This window comes from Scyliorhinus torazame, chromosome 2 (assembly GCF_047496885.1).
Source record: "Scyliorhinus torazame isolate Kashiwa2021f chromosome 2, sScyTor2.1, whole genome shotgun sequence".
In the NCBI taxonomy this organism is placed as follows: Eukaryota; Metazoa; Chordata; class Chondrichthyes; order Carcharhiniformes; family Scyliorhinidae; genus Scyliorhinus; species Scyliorhinus torazame.
In genome coordinates this window covers 403,991,857-404,010,877 of record NC_092708.1, presented here as the reverse complement: position 1 = coordinate 404,010,877, position 19,021 = coordinate 403,991,857, and the positions used below count along the sequence as shown (strand labels likewise).

Genomic DNA, 19,021 nt, shown 5'->3' with positions numbered 1-19,021 from the left:
ACAGGCCCTTCCCCACCAGTACTGTCCCCCAGTGTTATCCAGTGACAGACCAGCCCCCACCAGTACTGTCCCCCAGTGTTATACAGTGACAGACACGTCCCCACCAGTACTATACCCCAGTGTTTAACGGTGACTGACCCGTCCCCACCATCACTGTACCCCAGTGTTATACAGTGACAGACCCATCCCCACCAGTACTGTACCCCAGTGTTATACAGTGACAGACCCGTCCCCACCATTACTGTACCCCAGTGTTATACAGTGACAGACCCACCCCCACCAGTACTGTACCCGTGTTATACAGCGACAGACCCGTCCCCACCAGTACTGTACCCCAGAGTTATACAGTGACAGACCCGTCCCCACCAGTCCTGTACCCCAGTGTTATACAGTGACAGACCCGTCACCACCAGTACTGTACCCCAGTGTTATACAGTGACAGACCCGTACCCACCAGTACTGTACCCCAGTGTTATACAGTGACAGACCTGCCCCCACCAGTACTGTACCCCAGTGTTCTAGTGACAGACCCGCCCCCACCAGTCCTGTACCCCAGGGTTATACAGTGACAGACCCGTCCCCACCAGTTCTGTACCCCAGTGTTATACAGTGACAGACCCGCCCCCACCAGTACTGTACACCAGCGTTATAGTGACAGACCTGTCCCCACCAGCACTGTACCCCAGTGTTATCCAGTGACAGACCCGTCCCCACCAGTACTGTACCCCAGTGTTATACAGTGACAGACCTGTCCCCACCAGTACTGTGCCCCAGTGTTATACAGTGACAGACCCACCCCCACCAGTACTGTACCCGTGTTATACAGCGACAGACCCACCCCCACCAGTACTGTACCCGTGTTATACAGCGACAGACCCGTCCTCACCAGTACTGTACCCCAGTGTTATACAGTGACAGACCCATCCCCACCAGTACTGTGCCCCAGTGTTATACAGTGACAGACCCACCCCCACCAGTACTGTACCCGTGTTATACAGCGACAGACCCGTCCTCACCAGTACTGTACCCCAGTGTTATACAGTGACAGACCCATCCCCACCAGTACTGTGCCCCAGTGTTATACAGTGACAGACCCGTCCTCACCAGTACTGTACCCCAGTGTTATACAGTGACAGACCCATCCTCACCAGTACTGTACCCCAGTGTTATCCAGTGACAGGCCCGTCTCCACCAGTACTGTACCCCAGTGTTATACAGTGACAGACCCGTCCTCACCAGTACTATACCCCAGTGTTATACAGTGACAGACCCGCCCCCACCAGTACTGTACCCCAGTGTTATACAGTGACAGGCCCGTCCCCACCAGTACTGTACCCCAGTGTTATACAGTGACAGGCCCGTCCCCACCAGTACTGTACCCCAGTGTTATACAGTGACAGGCCCGTCCCCACCAGTACTGTACCCCAGTGTTATACAGTGACAGACCCGTCCCCACCAGCACTGTACCCCAGCGTTATACAGTGACAGGCCCGTCCCCACCAGTACTGTACTCCAGCGTTATACAGTGACAGACCCGTCCCCACCAGCACTGTACCCCAGCGTTATACAGTGACAGGCCCGTCCCCCACCAGTACTGTACCCGAGTGTTATACAGTGACAGGCCCGTCCCCACCAGTTCTGTACCCCAGTGTTATACAGTGACAGACCCGTCCCCACCAGTACTGCACCCCAGTGTTATACAGTGACAGGCCCGTCCCCACCAGTGCTGTACTCCAGCGTTATACAGTGACAGACCCGTCCCCACCAGCACTGTACCCCAGTGTTATACAGTGACAGGCCCGTCCCCACCAGTACTGTACCCCAGTGTTATACAGTGACAGACCCGTCCCCACCAGTACTGCACCCCAGTGTTATACAGTGACAGGCCCGTCCCCACCAGTGCTGTACTCCAGTGTTATACAGTGACAGACCCGTCCCCACCAGCACTGTACCCCAGCGTTATACAGTGACAGGCCCGTCCCCACCAGTACTGTACTCCAGCGTTATACAGTGACAGACCCGTCCCCACCAGCACTGTACCCCAGCGTTATACAGTGACAGACCCGTCCCCACCAGTACTGTACCCGAGTGTTATACAGTGACAGGCCCGTCCCCACCAGTACTGTACCCCAGTGTTATACAGTGACAGACCCGTCCCCACCAGTACTGCACCCCAGTGTTATACAGTGACAGACCCGTCCCCACCGGTACTGTACCCCAATGTTATACAGTGACAGACCCATCCCCACCAGTACTGTACCCCAGTGTTATACAGTGACAGACCCAACCCCACCAGTACTGTACCCGTGTTATACAGCGACAGACCCGCCCCCACCAGTACTGTACCCCAGTGTTGTAGTGACAGACCCGTCCCCACCAGTACTGTACCCCAGTGTTCTACACTGACAGACCCGTCCCCACCAGTACTGTACCCCAGTGTTATACAGAGACAGACCCGTCCCCACCAGTACTGTACCCCAGTGTTATACAGTGGTAGACCTATCCCCACCAGTCCTGTACCCCAGTGTTATACAGTGACAGGCCCGTCCCCACCAGTCCTGTACCCCAGTGTTATACAGTGACAGGCCCGTCCCCACCAGTACTGTACCCAGTTTTATACAGAGACAGACCCGTCCCCAACAGTACTGTACCCCAGTGTTATACAGTGACAGACCCATCCCCATCAGTACTTTACCCCAGTGTTATACAGTGACAGACCCGTCCCCACCAGTACTGTACCCCAGTGTTATACAGTGACAGACCCGTCTCCACCAGTACTGTGCCCCAGTGTTATACAGTGACAGACCCACCCCCACCAGTACTGTACCCCAGTGTTATACAGTGACAGACCAGCCCCCACCAGTACTGTACCCCAGTGTTATACAGTGACAGACCCGCCCCCACCAGTACTGTGCCCCAGCGTTATCGTGACAGACCCACCCCCACCAGTACTGTCCCCCAGTGTTATACAGTGACAGACCAGCCCCCACCAGTACTGTACCCCAGTGTTATACAGTGACAGACCCGTCCCCACCATTACTGTACCCCAGTGTTATACAGTGACAGACCCATCCCCATCAGTACTGTACCCCAGTGTTATACAGTGACAGATCCGTCCCCACCAGTACTGTACCCCAGTGTTATACAGTGACAGACCCAACCTCACCAGTACTGTACCCGTGTTATACAGCGACAGACCCGTCCCCACCAGTACTGTACCCCAGTGTTATACAGCGACAGACCCGTCCCCACCAGTACTGTACCCCAGTGTTATACAGTGACAGACCCACCCCCACCAGTACTGTACCCCAGTGTTATACAGTGACAGACCCGTCCCCACCAGTACTGTACCCCAGTGTTATACAGCGACAGACCCGTCCCCACCAGTACTGTACCCCAGTGTTATACAGTGACAGACCCACCCCCACCAGTACTGTACCCCAGTGTTATACAGTGACAGACCCGTCCCCACCAGTACTGTACCCCAGTGTTATACAGCGACAGACCCGTCCCCACCAGTACTGTACCGCAGTGTTAAAAAGTGACAGACCCGTCCCCACCAGTGCTGTACCCCAGTGTTATACAGTGACAGACCCGTCCCCACCAGTACTGTACCCCAGTGTTATACAGTGACAGACCAATCCCCACCAGTACTGTACCCCAGTGTTATACAGTGACAGACCCGTCCCCACCATTACTGTACCCCAGTGTTAAACAGTGACAGACCCGTCGCCACCATTACTGTTCCCCAGTGTTAAACAGTGACAGACCCGTCCCCACCAGTACTGTACCCCAGTGTTATACAGTGAGAGACCCATCCCCACCAGTACTGTACCCCAGTGTTATACAGTGACAGACCCACCCCCACCAGTACTGTACCCGTGTTATACAGCGACAGACCCGTCCTCACCAGTACTGTACCCCAGTGTTATACAGTGACAGACCCATCCCGACCAGTACTGTACCCCAGTGTTATACAGTGACAGACCCACCCCCACCAGTACTGTACCCGTGTTATACAGCGACAGACCCGTCCTCACCAGTACTGTACCCCAGTGTTATACAGTGACAGACCCATCCCGACCAGTACTGTACCCCAGTGTTATACAGTGACAGACCCGCCCCCACCAGTACTGTACCCCAGTGTTATACAGTGACAGGCCCGTCCCCACCAGTACTGTACCCCAGTGTTATACAGTGACAGGCCCGTCCCCACCAGTGCTGTACTCCAGCGTTATACAGTGACAGACCCGTCCCCACCAGCACTGTACCCCAGTGTTATACAGTGACAGACCCGTCCCCACCAGTACTGTACCCCAGTGTTATACAGTGACAGGCCCGTCCCCACCAGTACTGTACCCAGTTTTATACAGAGACAGACCGGTCCCCAACAGTACTGTACCCCAGTGTTATACAGTGACAGACCCATCCCCATCAGTACTTTACCCCAGTGTTATACAGTGACAGACCCGTCCCCACCAGTACTGTACCCCAGTGTTATACAGTGACAGACCCGTCCCCACCAGTACTGTGCCCCAGCGTTATACAGTGACAGACCCACCCCCACCAGTACTGTACCGCAGTGTTATACAGTGACAGACCCGTCCCCACCAGTACTGTACCCAGTGTTATACAGTGACAGACCCGTCCCCACCAGTACTGTACCCCAGTGTTATACAGTGACAGACCCGTCTCCACCAGTACTGTGCCCCAGTGTTATACAGTGACAGACCCGTCCCCACCAGTACTGTACCCCAGTGTTATACAGTGACAGACCCGTCCCACCAGTACTGTACCCCAGTGTTATACAGTGACAGACCCGTCCCCACCAGTACTGTGCCCCAGCGTTATCGTGACAGACCCACCCCCACCAGTACTGTCCCCCAGTGTTATACAGTGACAGACCAGCCCCCACCAGTACTGTACCCCAGTGTTAAACAGTGACAGACCCATCCCTACCAGTACTGTACCCCAGTGTTATACAGTGACAGACCCGTCCCCACCATTACTGGGCCCCAGTGTTAAACAGTGACAGACCCGTCCCCACCATTACTGTACCCCAGTGTTATACAGTGACAGACCCATCCCCATCAGTACTGTACCCCAGTGTTATACAGTGACAGATCCGTCCCCACCAGTACTGTACCCCAGTGTTATACAGTGACAGACCCATCCCCATCAGTACTGTACCCCAGTGTTGTACAGTGACAGACCCGTCCCCACCAGTACTGTACCCCAGTGTTATACAGTGACAGACCCGTCCCCACCAGTACTGTACCCCAGTGTTATATAGTGACAGACCCGTCCCCACCAGTACTGTACCCCAGTGTTATACAGCGACAGACCCGTCCCCACCAGTACTGTACCCCAGTGTTATACAGTGACAGACCCATCCCCACCAGTACTGTACCCCAGTGTTATACAGTGACAGACCCGTCCCCACCAGTGCTGTACCCCAGTGTTATACAGTGACAGACCCGTCCCCACCAGTCCTGTACCCCAGTGTTATACAGTGACAGACCCGTCCCCACCAGTACTGTACCCCAGTGTTATACAGCGACAGACCCGTCCCCACCAGTACTGTACCCAGTGTTATACAATGACAGTCCCTTCCCCACCAGTGCTGTACCCGTGTTACACAGTGACAAACCTGACCCCACCAGTACTGTACCCCAGTGTTATACAGTGACAGACATGTCCCCACCAGTACTGTACCCCAGTGTTATACAGTGACAGACCCGCCCCCACCAGTACTGTACCCCAGTGTTATACAGTGACAGACCCGTCCCCACCAGTATTGTATCCCAGTGTTATACAGTGACAGACCCGTCCCCACCAGCACTGTACCCCAGTGTTATACAGTGACAGACCCATCCCCACCAGTACTGAACCCGTGTTATACAGTGACTGACCCGTCCCCACCAGTGCTGTACCCCAGTGTTATACAGTGACTGATCCGCCCCCACCAGTACTGTACCCCAGTGTTATACAGTGACAGACCCGCCCCCACCAGTACTGTACCCCAGTGTTATACAGTGACAGACCCGCCCCCACCAGTACTGTACCCCAGTGTTATACAGTGACTAACCCGTCCCCACCAGTGCTGTACCCCAGTGTTATAGTGACTGACCCGTCCCCACCAGTACTGTACCCCAGTGTTATAGTGACGGACCCGTCCCCACCAGTGCTGTACCCCAGTGTTATACAGTGACAGACCCGTCCCCACCAGTACTGTACCCCAGTGTTATACAGTGAGAGACCCGCCCCCACCAGTACTGTACCCCAGTGTTATACAGTGAGAGACCCGCCCCCACCAGTACTGTACCCCAGTGTTATACAGTGACAGACCCATCCCCACCAGTACTGAACCCGTGTTATACAGTGACTGACCCGTCCCCACCAGTGCTGTACCCCAGTGTTATACAGTGACTGATCCGCCCCCACCAGTACTGTACCCCAGTGTTATACAGTGACAGACCAATCCCCACCTGTACTGTACCCCAGTGTTATACAGTGACAGACCCGCCCCCACCAGTACTGTACCCCAGTGTTATACAGTGACAGGCCCGTCCCCACCAGTACAGTACCCCAGTTTTATACAGTGACAGACCCGCCCCCACCAGTACTATACCCCAGTGTTATACAGTGACAGGCCCGTCCCCACCAGTACAGTACCCCAGTGTTATACAGTGACAGACCCGCCCCCACCAGTACTGTACCCCAGTGTTATACAGTGACAGGTCCGTCCCCACCAGTACTGTACCCCCGTGTTATACAGTGACAGACCCGTCCCCACCAGTACTGTACCCCAGTGTTATACAGTGACAGACCCGTCCCCACCAGTACTGTACCCCAGTGTTATACAGTGACAGACCCGTCCCCACCAGTACTGTACCCCAGTGTTATACAGAGACAGACCCGTCCCCACCAGTTCTGTACCCCAGTGTTATACAGTGACAGACCCGTCCCCACCAGTACTGTACCCCAGTGTTATACAGTGACAGACCAATCCACACCAGTACTGTACCCCAGTGTTATACAGTGACCGGCCCTTCCCCACCAGTACTGTACCCCAGTGTTATACAGTGACAGACCCTTCCCCACCAGTACTGTACCCCAGTGTTATACAGTGACAGACCCACCCCCACCCGTACTGTACCCCAGTGTTATACAGTGACAGACCCACCCCCACATGTACTGTACCCCAGTGTTATACAGTGACAGACCCGTCCCCACCAGTACTGTACCCCAGTGTTATACAGCGACAGACCCGTCCCCACCAGTACAGTACCCCAGTGTTATACAGTGACAGGCCCGTCCCCACCAGTACTGTACCCCAGTGTGATACAGTGACAGACCAGTCCCCACCAGTACTGTACCCCAGTGTTATACAGTGACAGACCCGTCCCCACCAGTACTGTACCCCAGTGTTATACAATGACAGACCCGTCCCCACCAGTACAGTACCCCAGTGTTATACAGTGACAGACCCGTCCCCACCAGTACTGTACCCCAGTGTTATACAGTGACAGACCCACCCCCACCAGTACTGTACCCCAGAGTTATACAGTGACAGACTCACCCCCACCAGTGCTGTACCCCAGTGTTATACAGAGGCAGACCCGCCCCCACCAGTACTGTACCCCAGTGTTATACAGTGACAGACCCACCCCCACCAGTACTGTACCCCAGAGTTATACAGTGACAGTCCCGTTCCCACCAGTACTGTACCCCAGTGTTATACAGCGACAGACCCGTCCCCACCAGTACTGTACCCCAGTGTTATACAGTGACAGACCCACCCCCACCAGTGCTGTACCCCAGTGTTATACAGTGACAGGCCCGTCCCCACCAGTACAGTACCCCAGTTTTATACAGTGACAGACCCGCCCCCACCAGTACTGTACCTCAGTGTTATACAGTGACAGGCCCGTCCCCACCAGTACAGTACCCCAGTTTTATACAGTGACAGACCCGCCCCCACCAGTACTGTACCCCAGTGTTATACAGTGACAGACCCGCCCCCACCAGTACTGTACCCGTGTTATACAGTGACAGACCCGCCCCCACCAGTACTGTACCCCCGTGTTATACAGTGACAGACCAGTCCCCACCAGTACTGTACCCCATTGCTATACAGTGACAGACCACTCCCCACCAGTACTGTACCCCAGTGTTATACAGTGACAGACCCGTCCCCACCAGTACTGTACCCCAGTGTTATACAGTGACAGACCCGTCCCCACCAGTATTGTACCCCAGTGTTATACAGAGACAGACCCGTCCCCACCAGTTCTGTACCCCAGTGTTACACAGTGACTGTCCCGTCCCCACCAGTACTGTACCCCAGTGTTATACAGTGACAGACCCATCCCCACCAGTACTGTACCCCAGTGTTATACAGTGACAGACCCTTCCCCACCAGTACTGTACCCCAGTGTTATACAGTGACAGATCCACCCCCACCAGTACTGTACTCCACTGTTATACAGTGACAGACCCACCCCCACCAGTACTGTACCCGTGTTATACAGCGACAGACCCGTCCCCACCAGTACAGTACCCCAGTGTTATACAATGACAGACCCACCCCCACCAGTACTGTACCCCAGTGTTATACAGCGACAGACCCGTCCCCACCAGTACTGTACCCCAGTGTTATACAGTGACAGACCCGCCCCCACCAGTACTGTACCCCAGTGTTATACAGTGACAGACCCGGCCCCACCAGTACTGTACCCCAGTGTTATACAGTGACTAACCGGTCCCCACCAGTGCTGTACCCCAGTGTTATAGTGACTGACCCGTCCCCACCAGTACTGTACCCCAGTGTTATAGTGACGGACCCGTCCCCACCAGTGCTGTACCCCAGTGTTATACAGTGACAGACCCGTCCCCACCAGTACTGTACCCCAGTGTTATACAGTGAGAGACCCGCCCCCACCAGTACTGTACCCCAGTGTTATACAGTGAGAGACCCGCCCCCACCAGTACTGTACCCGTGTTATACAGTGACAGACCCATCCCCACCAGTACTGAACCCGTGTTATACAGTGACTGACCCGTCCCCACCAGTGCTGTACCCCAGTGTTATACAGTGACTGATCCGCCCCCACCAGTACTGTACCCCAGTGTTATACAGTGACAGACCAATCCCCACCTGTACTGTACCCCAGTGTTATACAGTGACTGACCCGTCCCCACCAGTGCTGTACCCCAGTGTTATACAGTGACAGACCCGCCCCCACCAGTACTGTACCCCAGTGTTATACAGTGACAGGTCCGTCCCCACCAGTACTGTACCCCCGTGTTATAGTGACAGACCCGTCCCCACCAGTACTGTACCCCAGTGTTATACAGTGACAGACCCGTCCCCACCAGTACTGTACCCCAGTGTTATACAGTGACAGACCCGTCCCCACCAGTACTGTACCCCAGTGTTATACAGAGACAGACCCGTCCCCACCAGTTCTGTACCCCAGTGTTATACAGTGACAGACCCGTCCCCACCAGTACTGTACCCCAGTGTTATACAGTGACAGACCCATCCACACCAGTACTGTACCCCAGTGTTATATAGTGACAGGCCCTTCCCCACCAGTACTGTACCCCAGTGTTATACAGTGACAGACCCTTCCCCACCAGTACTGTACCCCAGTGTTATACAGTGACAGACCCACCCCCACCCGTACTGTACCCCAGTGTTATACAGTGACAGACCCACCCCCACCAGTACTGTACCCCAGTGTTATACAGTGACAGACCCGTCCCCACCAGTACTGTACCCCAGTGTTATACAGCGACAGACCCGTCCCCACCAGTACAGTACCCCAGTGTTATACAGTGACAGGCCCGTCCCCACCAGTACTGTACCCCAGTGTGATACAGTGACAGACCCGTCCCCACCAGTACTGTACCCCAGTGTTATACATTGACAGACCCGTCCCCACCAGTACTGTACCCCAGTGTTATACAATGACAGACCCGTCCCCACCAGTACAGTACCCCAGTGTTATACAGTGACAGACCCGTCCCCACCAGTACTGTACCCCAGTGTTATACAGTGACAGACCCACCCCCACCAGTACTGTACCCCAGAGTTATACAGTGACAGACTCACCCCCACCAGGGCTGTACCCCAGTGTTATACAGAGACAGACCCGTCCCCACCAGTACTGTACCCCAGTGTTATACAGTGACAGACCCACCCCCACCAGTACTGTACCCCTGAGTTATACAGTGACAGTCCCGTCCCCACCAGTACTGTACCCCAGTGTTATACAGCGACAGACCCGTCCCCACCAGTACTGTACCCCAGTGTTATACAGTGACAGACCCACCCCCACCAGTGCTGTACCCCAGTGTTATACAGTGACAGGCCCGTCCCCACCAGTACAGTACCCCAGTTTTATACAGTGACAGACCCGCCCCCACCAGTACTGTACCTCAGTGTTATACAGTGACAGGCCCGTCCCCACCAGTACAGTACCCCAGTTTTATACAGTGACAGACCCGCCCCCACCAGTACTGTACCCCAGTGTTATACAGTGACAGACCCGCCCCCACCAGTACTGCACCTGTGTTATACAGTGACAGGTCCGTCCCCACCAGTACTGTACCCCCGTGTTATACAGTGACAGACCCGTCCCCACCAGTACTGTACCCCATTGCTATACAGTGACAGACCACTCCCCACCAGTACTGTACCCCAGTGTTATACAGTGACAGACCCGTCCCCACCAGTACTGTACCCCAGTGTTATACAGTGACAGACCCGTCCCCACCAGTATTGTACCCCAGTGTTATACAGAGACAGACCCGTCCCCACCAGTTCTGTACCCCAGTGTTATACAGTGACAGTCCCGTCCCCACCAGTACTGTACCCCAGTGTTATACAGTGACAGACCCATCCCCACCAGTACTGTACCCCAGTGTTATACAGTGACAGGCCCTTCCCCACCAGTACTGTACCCCAGTGTTATACAGTGACAGACCCACGCCCACCAGTACTGTACTCCACTGTTATACAGTGACAGACCCACCCCCACCAGTACTGTACCCGTGTTATACAGCGACAGACCCGTCCCCACCAGTACAGTACCCCAGTGTTATACAATGACAGACCCACCCCCACCAGTACTGTACCCCAGTGTTATACAGCGACAGACCCGTCCCCACCAGTACTGTACCCCAGTGTTATACAGTGACAGACCCGTCTCCACCAGTACTGTACCCCAGTGTTATACAGAGACAGACCCATCCCCACCAGTACTGTACCCCAGTGTTATACAGTGACTAACCCGTCCCCACCAGTGCTGTACCCCAGTGTTATAGTGACTGACCCGTCCCCACCAGTACTGTACCCCAGTGTTATAGTGACGGACCCGTCCCCACCAGTACTGTACCCCAGTGTTATACAGCGACAGACCCGTCCCCACCAGTACTGTACCCCAGTGTTATACAGTGACAGACCCGTCCCCACCAGTACTGTACCCCAGTGTTATACAGCGACAGACCCGTCCCAACCAGTACTGTACCCCAGTGTTATACAGTGAGAGACCCGCCCCCACCAGTACTGTACCCCAGTGTTATACAGTGAGAGACCCACCCCCACCAGTACTGTACCCCAGTGTTATACAGTGACTGACCCGTCCCCACCAATGCTGTACCCCAGTGTTATACAGTGACTGATCCGCCCCCACCAGTACTGTACCCCAGTGTTATACAGTGACAGACCAATCCCCACCTGTACTGTACCCCAGTGTTATACAGTGACTGACCCGTCCCCACCAGTGCTGTACCCCAGTGTTATACAGTGACAGACCCGCCCCCACCAGTACTGTACCCCAGTGTTATACAGTGACAGGTCCGTCCCCACCAGTACTGTACCCCCGTGTTATACAGTGACAGACCCGTCCCCACCAGTACTGTACCCCAGTGTTATACAGTGACAGACCCGTCCCCACCAGTACTGTACCCCAGTGTTATACAGTGACAGACCCACCCCCACCAGTACTGTACCCCAGTGTTATACAGTGACAGACCCGTCCCCACCAGTACTGTACCCCAGTGTTATACAGCGACAGACCCGTCCCCACCAGTACAGTACCCCAGTGTTATACAGTGACAGGCCCGTCCCCACCAGTACTGTACACCAGTGTGATACAGTGACAGACCCACCCCCACCCGTACTGTACCCCAGTGTTATACAGTGACAGACCCACCCCCACCAGTACTGTACCCCAGTGTTATACAGTGACAGACCCGTCCCCACCAGTACTGTACCCCAGTGTTATACAGCAACAGACCCGTCCCCACCAGTACAGTACCCCAGTGTTATACAGTGACAGGCCCGTCCCCACCAGTACTGTACCCCAGTGTGATACAGTGACAGACCCGTCCCCACCAGTACTGTACCCCAGTGTTATACAGTGACAGACCCGTCCCCACCAGTACTGTACCCCAGTGTTATACAATGACAGACCCGTCCCCACCAGTACAGTACCCCAGTGTTATACAGTGACAGACCCGTCCCCACCAGTACTGTACCCCAGTGTTATACAGTGACAGACCCACCCCCACCAGTACTGTACCCCAGAGTTATACAGTGACAGACTCACCCCCACCAGGGCTGTACCCCAGTGTTATACAGAGACAGACCCGTCCCCACCAGTACTGTACCCCAGTGTTATACAGTGACAGACCCACCCCCACCAGTACTGTACCCAGAGTTATACAGTGACAGTCCCGTCCCCACCAGTACTGTACCCCAGTGTTATACAGCGACAGACCCATCCCCACCAGTACTGTACCCCAGTGTTATACAGTGACAGACCCACCCCCACCAGTGCTGTACCCCAGTGTTATACAGTGACAGGCCCGCCCCCACCAGTACAGTACCCCAGTTTTATACAGTGACAGACCCGCCCCCACCAGTACTGTACCCCCGTGTTATACAGTGACAGACCCGTCCCCACCAGTACTGTACCCCATTGCTATACAGTGACAGACCACTCCCCACCAGTACTGTACCCCAGTGTTATACAGTGACAGGCCCGTCCCCACCAGTACTGTACCCCAGTGTTATACAGTGACAGACCCGTCCCCACCAGTATTGTACCCCAGTGTTATACAGAGACAGACCCGTCCCCACCAGTTCTGTACCCCAGTGTTATACAGAGACAGACCCGTCCCCACCAGTTCTGTACCCCAGTGTTATACAGTGACAGTCCCGTCCCCACCAGTACTGTACCCCAGTGTTATACAGTGACAGACCCATCCCCACCAGTACTGTACCCCAGTGTTATACAGTGACAGGCCCTTCCCCACCAGTACTGTACCCCAGTGTTATACAGTGACAGACCCACCCCCACCAGTACTGTACTCCACTGTTATACAGTGACAGACCCACCACCACCAGTACTGTACCCGTGTTATACAGCGACAGACCCGTCCCCACCAGTACAGTACCCCAGTGTTATACAATGACAGACCCACCCCCACCAGTACTGTACCCCAGTGTTATACAGCGACAGACCCGTCCCCACCAGTACTGTACCCCAGTCTTATACAGTGACAGACCCGTCTCCACCAGTACTGTACCCCAGTGTTATACAGAGACAGACCCATCCCCACCAGTACTGTACCCCAGTGTTATACAGTGACAGACCCGTCTCCACCAGTACTGTACCCCAGTGTTATACAGTGACAGACCCGTCCCCACCAGTACTGTACCCCAGTGTTATACAGTGACAGACCCATCCCCACCAGTACTGTACCCCAGTGTTATACAGTGACAGACCATCCCCACCAGTACTGTACCCCAGTGTTATACAGTGAGAGACCCACCCCCACCAGTACTGTACCCCAGTGTTATACAGCGACAGACCCGTCCCCACCAGTACAGTGCCCCAGTTTTATACAGTGACAGACCCACCCCCACCAGTACTGTACCCCAGTGTTATACAGTGACAGACCCGTCCCCACCAGTACTGTACCCCAGTGTTATACAGTGACAGACCCGTCCCCACCAGTGCTGTACCCCAGTGTTATACAGTGACAGACCCATCCCCACCAGTACTGTACCCCAGTGTTATACAGTGACAGACCCGACCCCACCAGTACTGTACCCCAGTGTTATACAGTGACAGACCCGTCCCCACCAGTGCTGTACCCCAGTGTTATACAGTGACAGACCCCGTCCCCACCAGTACTGTACCCCAGTGTTATACAGCGACAGACCCGTCCCCACCAGTACTGTACCCAGTGTTACACAGTGACAGTCCCTTCCCCACCAGTGCTGTACCCCAGTGTTATACAGTGACAGACCCGTCCCCACCAGTACTGTGCCCCAGTGTTATAGTGACAGACCCGTCCCCACCAGTACTGTACCCGTGTTACACAGTGACAGACCCGTCCCCACCAGTACTGTACCCCAGTATTATACAGTGACAGACCCGTCCCCACCAGTACTGTACCCCAGTGTTAAACAGTGACAGACCCGTCCCCACCAGTACTGTACCCCAGTGTTATACAGTGACAGACCCGTCCCCACCAGTACTGTACCCCAGTGTTATACAGTGACAGACCCGTCCCCACCAGTACTGTACCCCAGTGTTATACAGCGACAGACCCGTCCCCACCAGTACTGTACTCCAGTGTTATACAGTGACAGACCCGTCCCCACCAGTACTGTACCCCAGTGTTATACAGTGACAGACCCGTCGCCATCAGTACTGTACCCCAGTGTTATACAGTGACAGACCCGTCGCCATCAGTACTGTACCCCAGTGTTATACAGTGACAGACCCATCCCCACCAATACTGTACCCGTGTTATACAGTGACAGACCCGTCCCCACCAGTACTGTACCCCAGTGTTATACAGCGACAGACCAGTCCCCACCAGTACTGTACCCCAGTGTTATACAGCGACAGACCCGTCTCCACCAGTACTGTACCCCAGTGTTATAGTGACAGACCCGTCCCCACCAGTACTGTACCCCAGTGTTCTACACTGACAGACCCGTCCCCACCAGTACTGTACCCCAGTGTTATACAGTTAGACCCGTCCCCACCAGTACTGTACCCCAGTGTTATACAGTGACAGACCCGTCCCCACCAGTACTGTACCCCAGTGTTATACAGAGACAGACCCGTCCCCACCAGTACTGTACCCCAGTGTTATACAGTGACAGACCCGTCCCCACCAGTACTGTACCCCAGTGTTATACAGTGACAAACCCGTCCCCACCAGTACTGTACCCCAGTGTTATACAGTGACAGACCCGTCCCCACCAGTACTGTACCCCAGTGTTATACAGTGATAGACCCGTCCCCACCAGTACTGTACCCCAGTGTTATACAGTGACAGGCCCGTACCCCAGCGTTATACAGTGACAGACCTGTCCCCACCAGTGCTGTACCCCAGTGTTATACAGTGACAGGCCCGTCCCCACCAGTGCTGTACCCCAGTGTTATACAGTGACTGACCCGTCCCCACCAGTACTGTACCCCAGTGTTATACAGTGACAGGCCCGTCCCCACCAGTGCTGTACCCCAGTGTTATACAGTGACTGACCCGTCCCCACCAGTACTGTACCCCAGTGTTATACAGTGACAGACCCGTCCCCACCAGTGCTGTACCCCAGTGTTATACAGTGACTGACCCGTCCCCACCAGTGCTGTACCCCAGTGTTATACAGTGACTGACCCGTCCCCACCAGTACTGTACCCCAGTGTGATACAGCGACGTGTTGAGCATGTTTTTCAAGTCCTTTCCCCTCTGTGTCTCAGTGATTCGGATAATTTTCCTGATGAAGTCTGGCACCAATTCCTCAAATTTCTTTGTGATTTGCGGTGGTGGATTTTCCTTACAGCTGTTTATTTTGACTCTCAATCTCTTTTCCTTCCACTTTCCTCTGATACTTCGAAGAAAGTAAACTGGAAGTTGAAACACGACTCCTTTATCCGGATGCTGCATGCGGCACAGCAAATTGAGCTCGAAATCTACCGAGGAAAGAAGAAAAGTAGCATAGCCGCCCCCTCACCCTTCCTCAACTCGGACTACATCCAGTGCCCACACTGCAGCCGCCGCTTCGAACCCAACGTGGCCCAGAGTCACATCCCCAAGTGTAAGACACTGAGGAGCCGGCCAGCCCCACCCAAGCGGTAACTCAGCAATGGGAACTGATCCACTGGATAGGCTGTGACCAACGTGACAGAGGAAGGAGGAACTGAACCAACTTTGGACTGTGAGCACCGGGACTATGGGCAGAGGGCAGAGTTTATCATATTCTATCTGGCTCACTTCATTACATAAATAAACTAAGAATTATCATGTGGAAAAGCAGCAGGAAACTAACAGCTTTTTCAAACAGGAAATGGGCCTTTGCAAAGTTAACTGCAGAATATATTAAAATATATATTTAACCCCAAAATACTGAGTGGAAGTTATCTCAGATCTGTGGCACCTCACTGACAATGATGCAACACTAAAATTCAGAATCCAAATATATCAAACATTCCCAGGACAGGTACAGCACGGGGTTAGATACAGAGTAAAGCTCCCTCTGCACTGACTCCATCAGACACTCCCAGGCCAGGTACAGCACGGGGTTAGATACAGAGTAAAGCTCCCTCTACACTGTCCCCGTCAAACACACCCAGGACAGGTACAGCACGGGGTTAGATACAGAGTAAAGCTCCCTCTGCACTGACTCCATCAAACACTGCCAGGACAGGTACAGCACGGGGTTAGATACAGAGTAAAGCTCCCTCTACACTGTCCCCATCAAACACTCCCAGGACAGGTACAGCACGGGGTTAGATACAGAGTAAAGCTCCCTCTACACTGTCCCCATCAGACACTCCCAGGACAGGTACAGCACGGGGTTAGATACAGGGTAAAGCTCCCTCTACACTGTCCCCATCAAATACTCCCAGGACGGTACAGCACGGGGTTAGATACAGAGTAAAGCTCCCTCTACACTGTCCCCATCAAACACTCCCAGGACAGGTATAGCGCGGGGTTAGATACAGAGTAGAGCTCCCTCTACACTGTCCCCATCACACACTCCCAGGGCAGGTACAGCACGGGGTTAGATACAGAGTAAAGCTGCCTCTACACTGTCCCCATCAAACACTCCCAGGACAGGTACAGCACGGGGTTAGATACAGAGTAAAGCTCCCTCTACACTGTCCCCATCAAACACTCCCAGGACAGGTACAGCACGGGGTTAGATACAGAGTAAAGCTCCCTCTACACTGTCCCCATCAAACACTCCCAGGACAGGTACAGCACGGGGTTCGATACAGAGTAAAGCTCCCTCTACATTGTCCCCATCAAACACTCCCAGGACAGGTACAGCTCGGGGTTAGATACAGAGTAAAGCTCCCTCTACACTGTCCCCATTGTCCCCATCAAACACTCCCAGGGCAGGTACAGCACAGGGTTAGATACAGAGTAAAGCTCCCTCTGCACTGTCCAAGTCAAACACTCCCAGGACAGGTACAGCACGGGGTTAGATACAGAGTAAAGCTCCCTCTACACTGTCCCCATCAAACACTCCCAGGACAGGTACAGCATGGGGTTAGATACAGAGTAAAGCTCCCTCTACACTGTCCCCATCAAACACTCCTAGGACAGGTACAGCACGGGGTTAGATACAGAGTAAAGCTCCCTCTACACTGTCCCCATCAAACACTCACAGGACAGGTACAGCACGGGGTTAGATACAGAGTAAAGCTCCCTCTACACTGTCCCCATCAAACACTCCCAGGACAGGTACAGCACGGGGTTAGATACAGAGTAAAGCTCCCTCTGCACTGACTCCATCAGACACTCCCAGGACAGGTACAGCACGGGGTTAGATACAGGGTAAAGCTCCCTCTACACTGTCCCCATCAAACACTCCCAGGACGGTACAGCACGGGGTTAGATACAGAGTAAAGCTCCCTCTACACTGTCCCCATCAAACACTCCCAGGACAGGTATAGCGCGGGGTTAGATACAGAGTAAAGCTCCCTCTACACTGTCCCCATCACACACTCCCAGGGCAGGTACAGCACGGGGTTAGATACAGAGTAAAGCTGCCTCTACACTGTCCCCATCAAACACTCCCAGGACAGGTACAGCACGGGGTTAGATACAGTGTAAAGCTCCCTCTACACTGTCCCCATCAAACACTCCCAGGACAGGTACAGCATGGTGTGAGTTACAGAGTAAAGCTCCCTCTACACTGTCCCCATCAAACACTCCCAGGGCAGGTACAGCACGGGGTTAGATACAGAGTAAAGCTCCCTCTGCACTGTCCCCGTCAAACACTCCCAGGACAGGTACAGCACGGGGTTAGATACAGAGTAAAGCTCCCTCTACACTGTCCCCATCAAACACTCCCAGGACAGGTACAGCACGGGGTTAGATACAGAGTAAAGCTGCCTCTACACTGTCCCCATCAAACACTCCCAGGACAGGTACAGCACGGGGTTAGATACAGAGTAAAGCTCCCTCTGCACTGTCCCCGTCAAACACTCCCAGGACAGGTACAGCACGGGGTTAGATACAGAGTAAAGCTCCCTCTACACTGTCCCCATCAAACACTCCCAGGACAGGTACAGCACGGGGTTAGATACAGAGTAAAGCTCCCTCTACACTGTCCCCATCAAACACTCCCAGGACAGGTACAGCACGGGGTTAGATACAGAGTAAAGCTGCCTCTACACTGTCCCCATCAAACACTCCCAGGACAGGTACAGCACGGGGTTAGATACAGAGTAAAGCTCCCTCTACACTGTCCCCATCAAACACTCCCAGGACAGGTACAGCACGGGGTTAGATACAGAGTAAAGCTGCCTCTACACTGTCCCCATCAAACACTCCCAGGGCAGGTACAGCATGGGGTTAGATACAGAGTAAAGCTCCCTCTACACTGTCCCCGTCAAACACTCCCAGGACAGGTACAGCACGGGGTTAGATACAGAGTAAAGCTCCCTCAACACTGTCCCCATCAAACACTCCCAGG

At 54.2% G+C, this 19,021-nt stretch overlaps 1 protein-coding gene across 2 annotated transcripts in view; it reads left to right on the top strand.

Annotated features, from left to right (window-relative positions):
* The window catches only part of LOC140406611 (uncharacterized), a 195,276-nt gene extending 178,838 nt beyond the window's left edge, over positions 1 to 16,438 (top strand). For both annotated transcript variants that reach the window (XM_072494614.1, XM_072494622.1), the window contains exon 3: positions 15,934 to 16,438. In XM_072494614.1, the coding sequence (XP_072350715.1) occupies positions 15,934 to 16,173 (240 nt within the window). In that variant the 3' untranslated portion in view covers positions 16,174 to 16,438. The remainder of the gene's footprint in view (positions 1 to 15,933) is intronic.
* Positions 16,439 to 19,021: the final 2,583 nt, after the last annotated feature.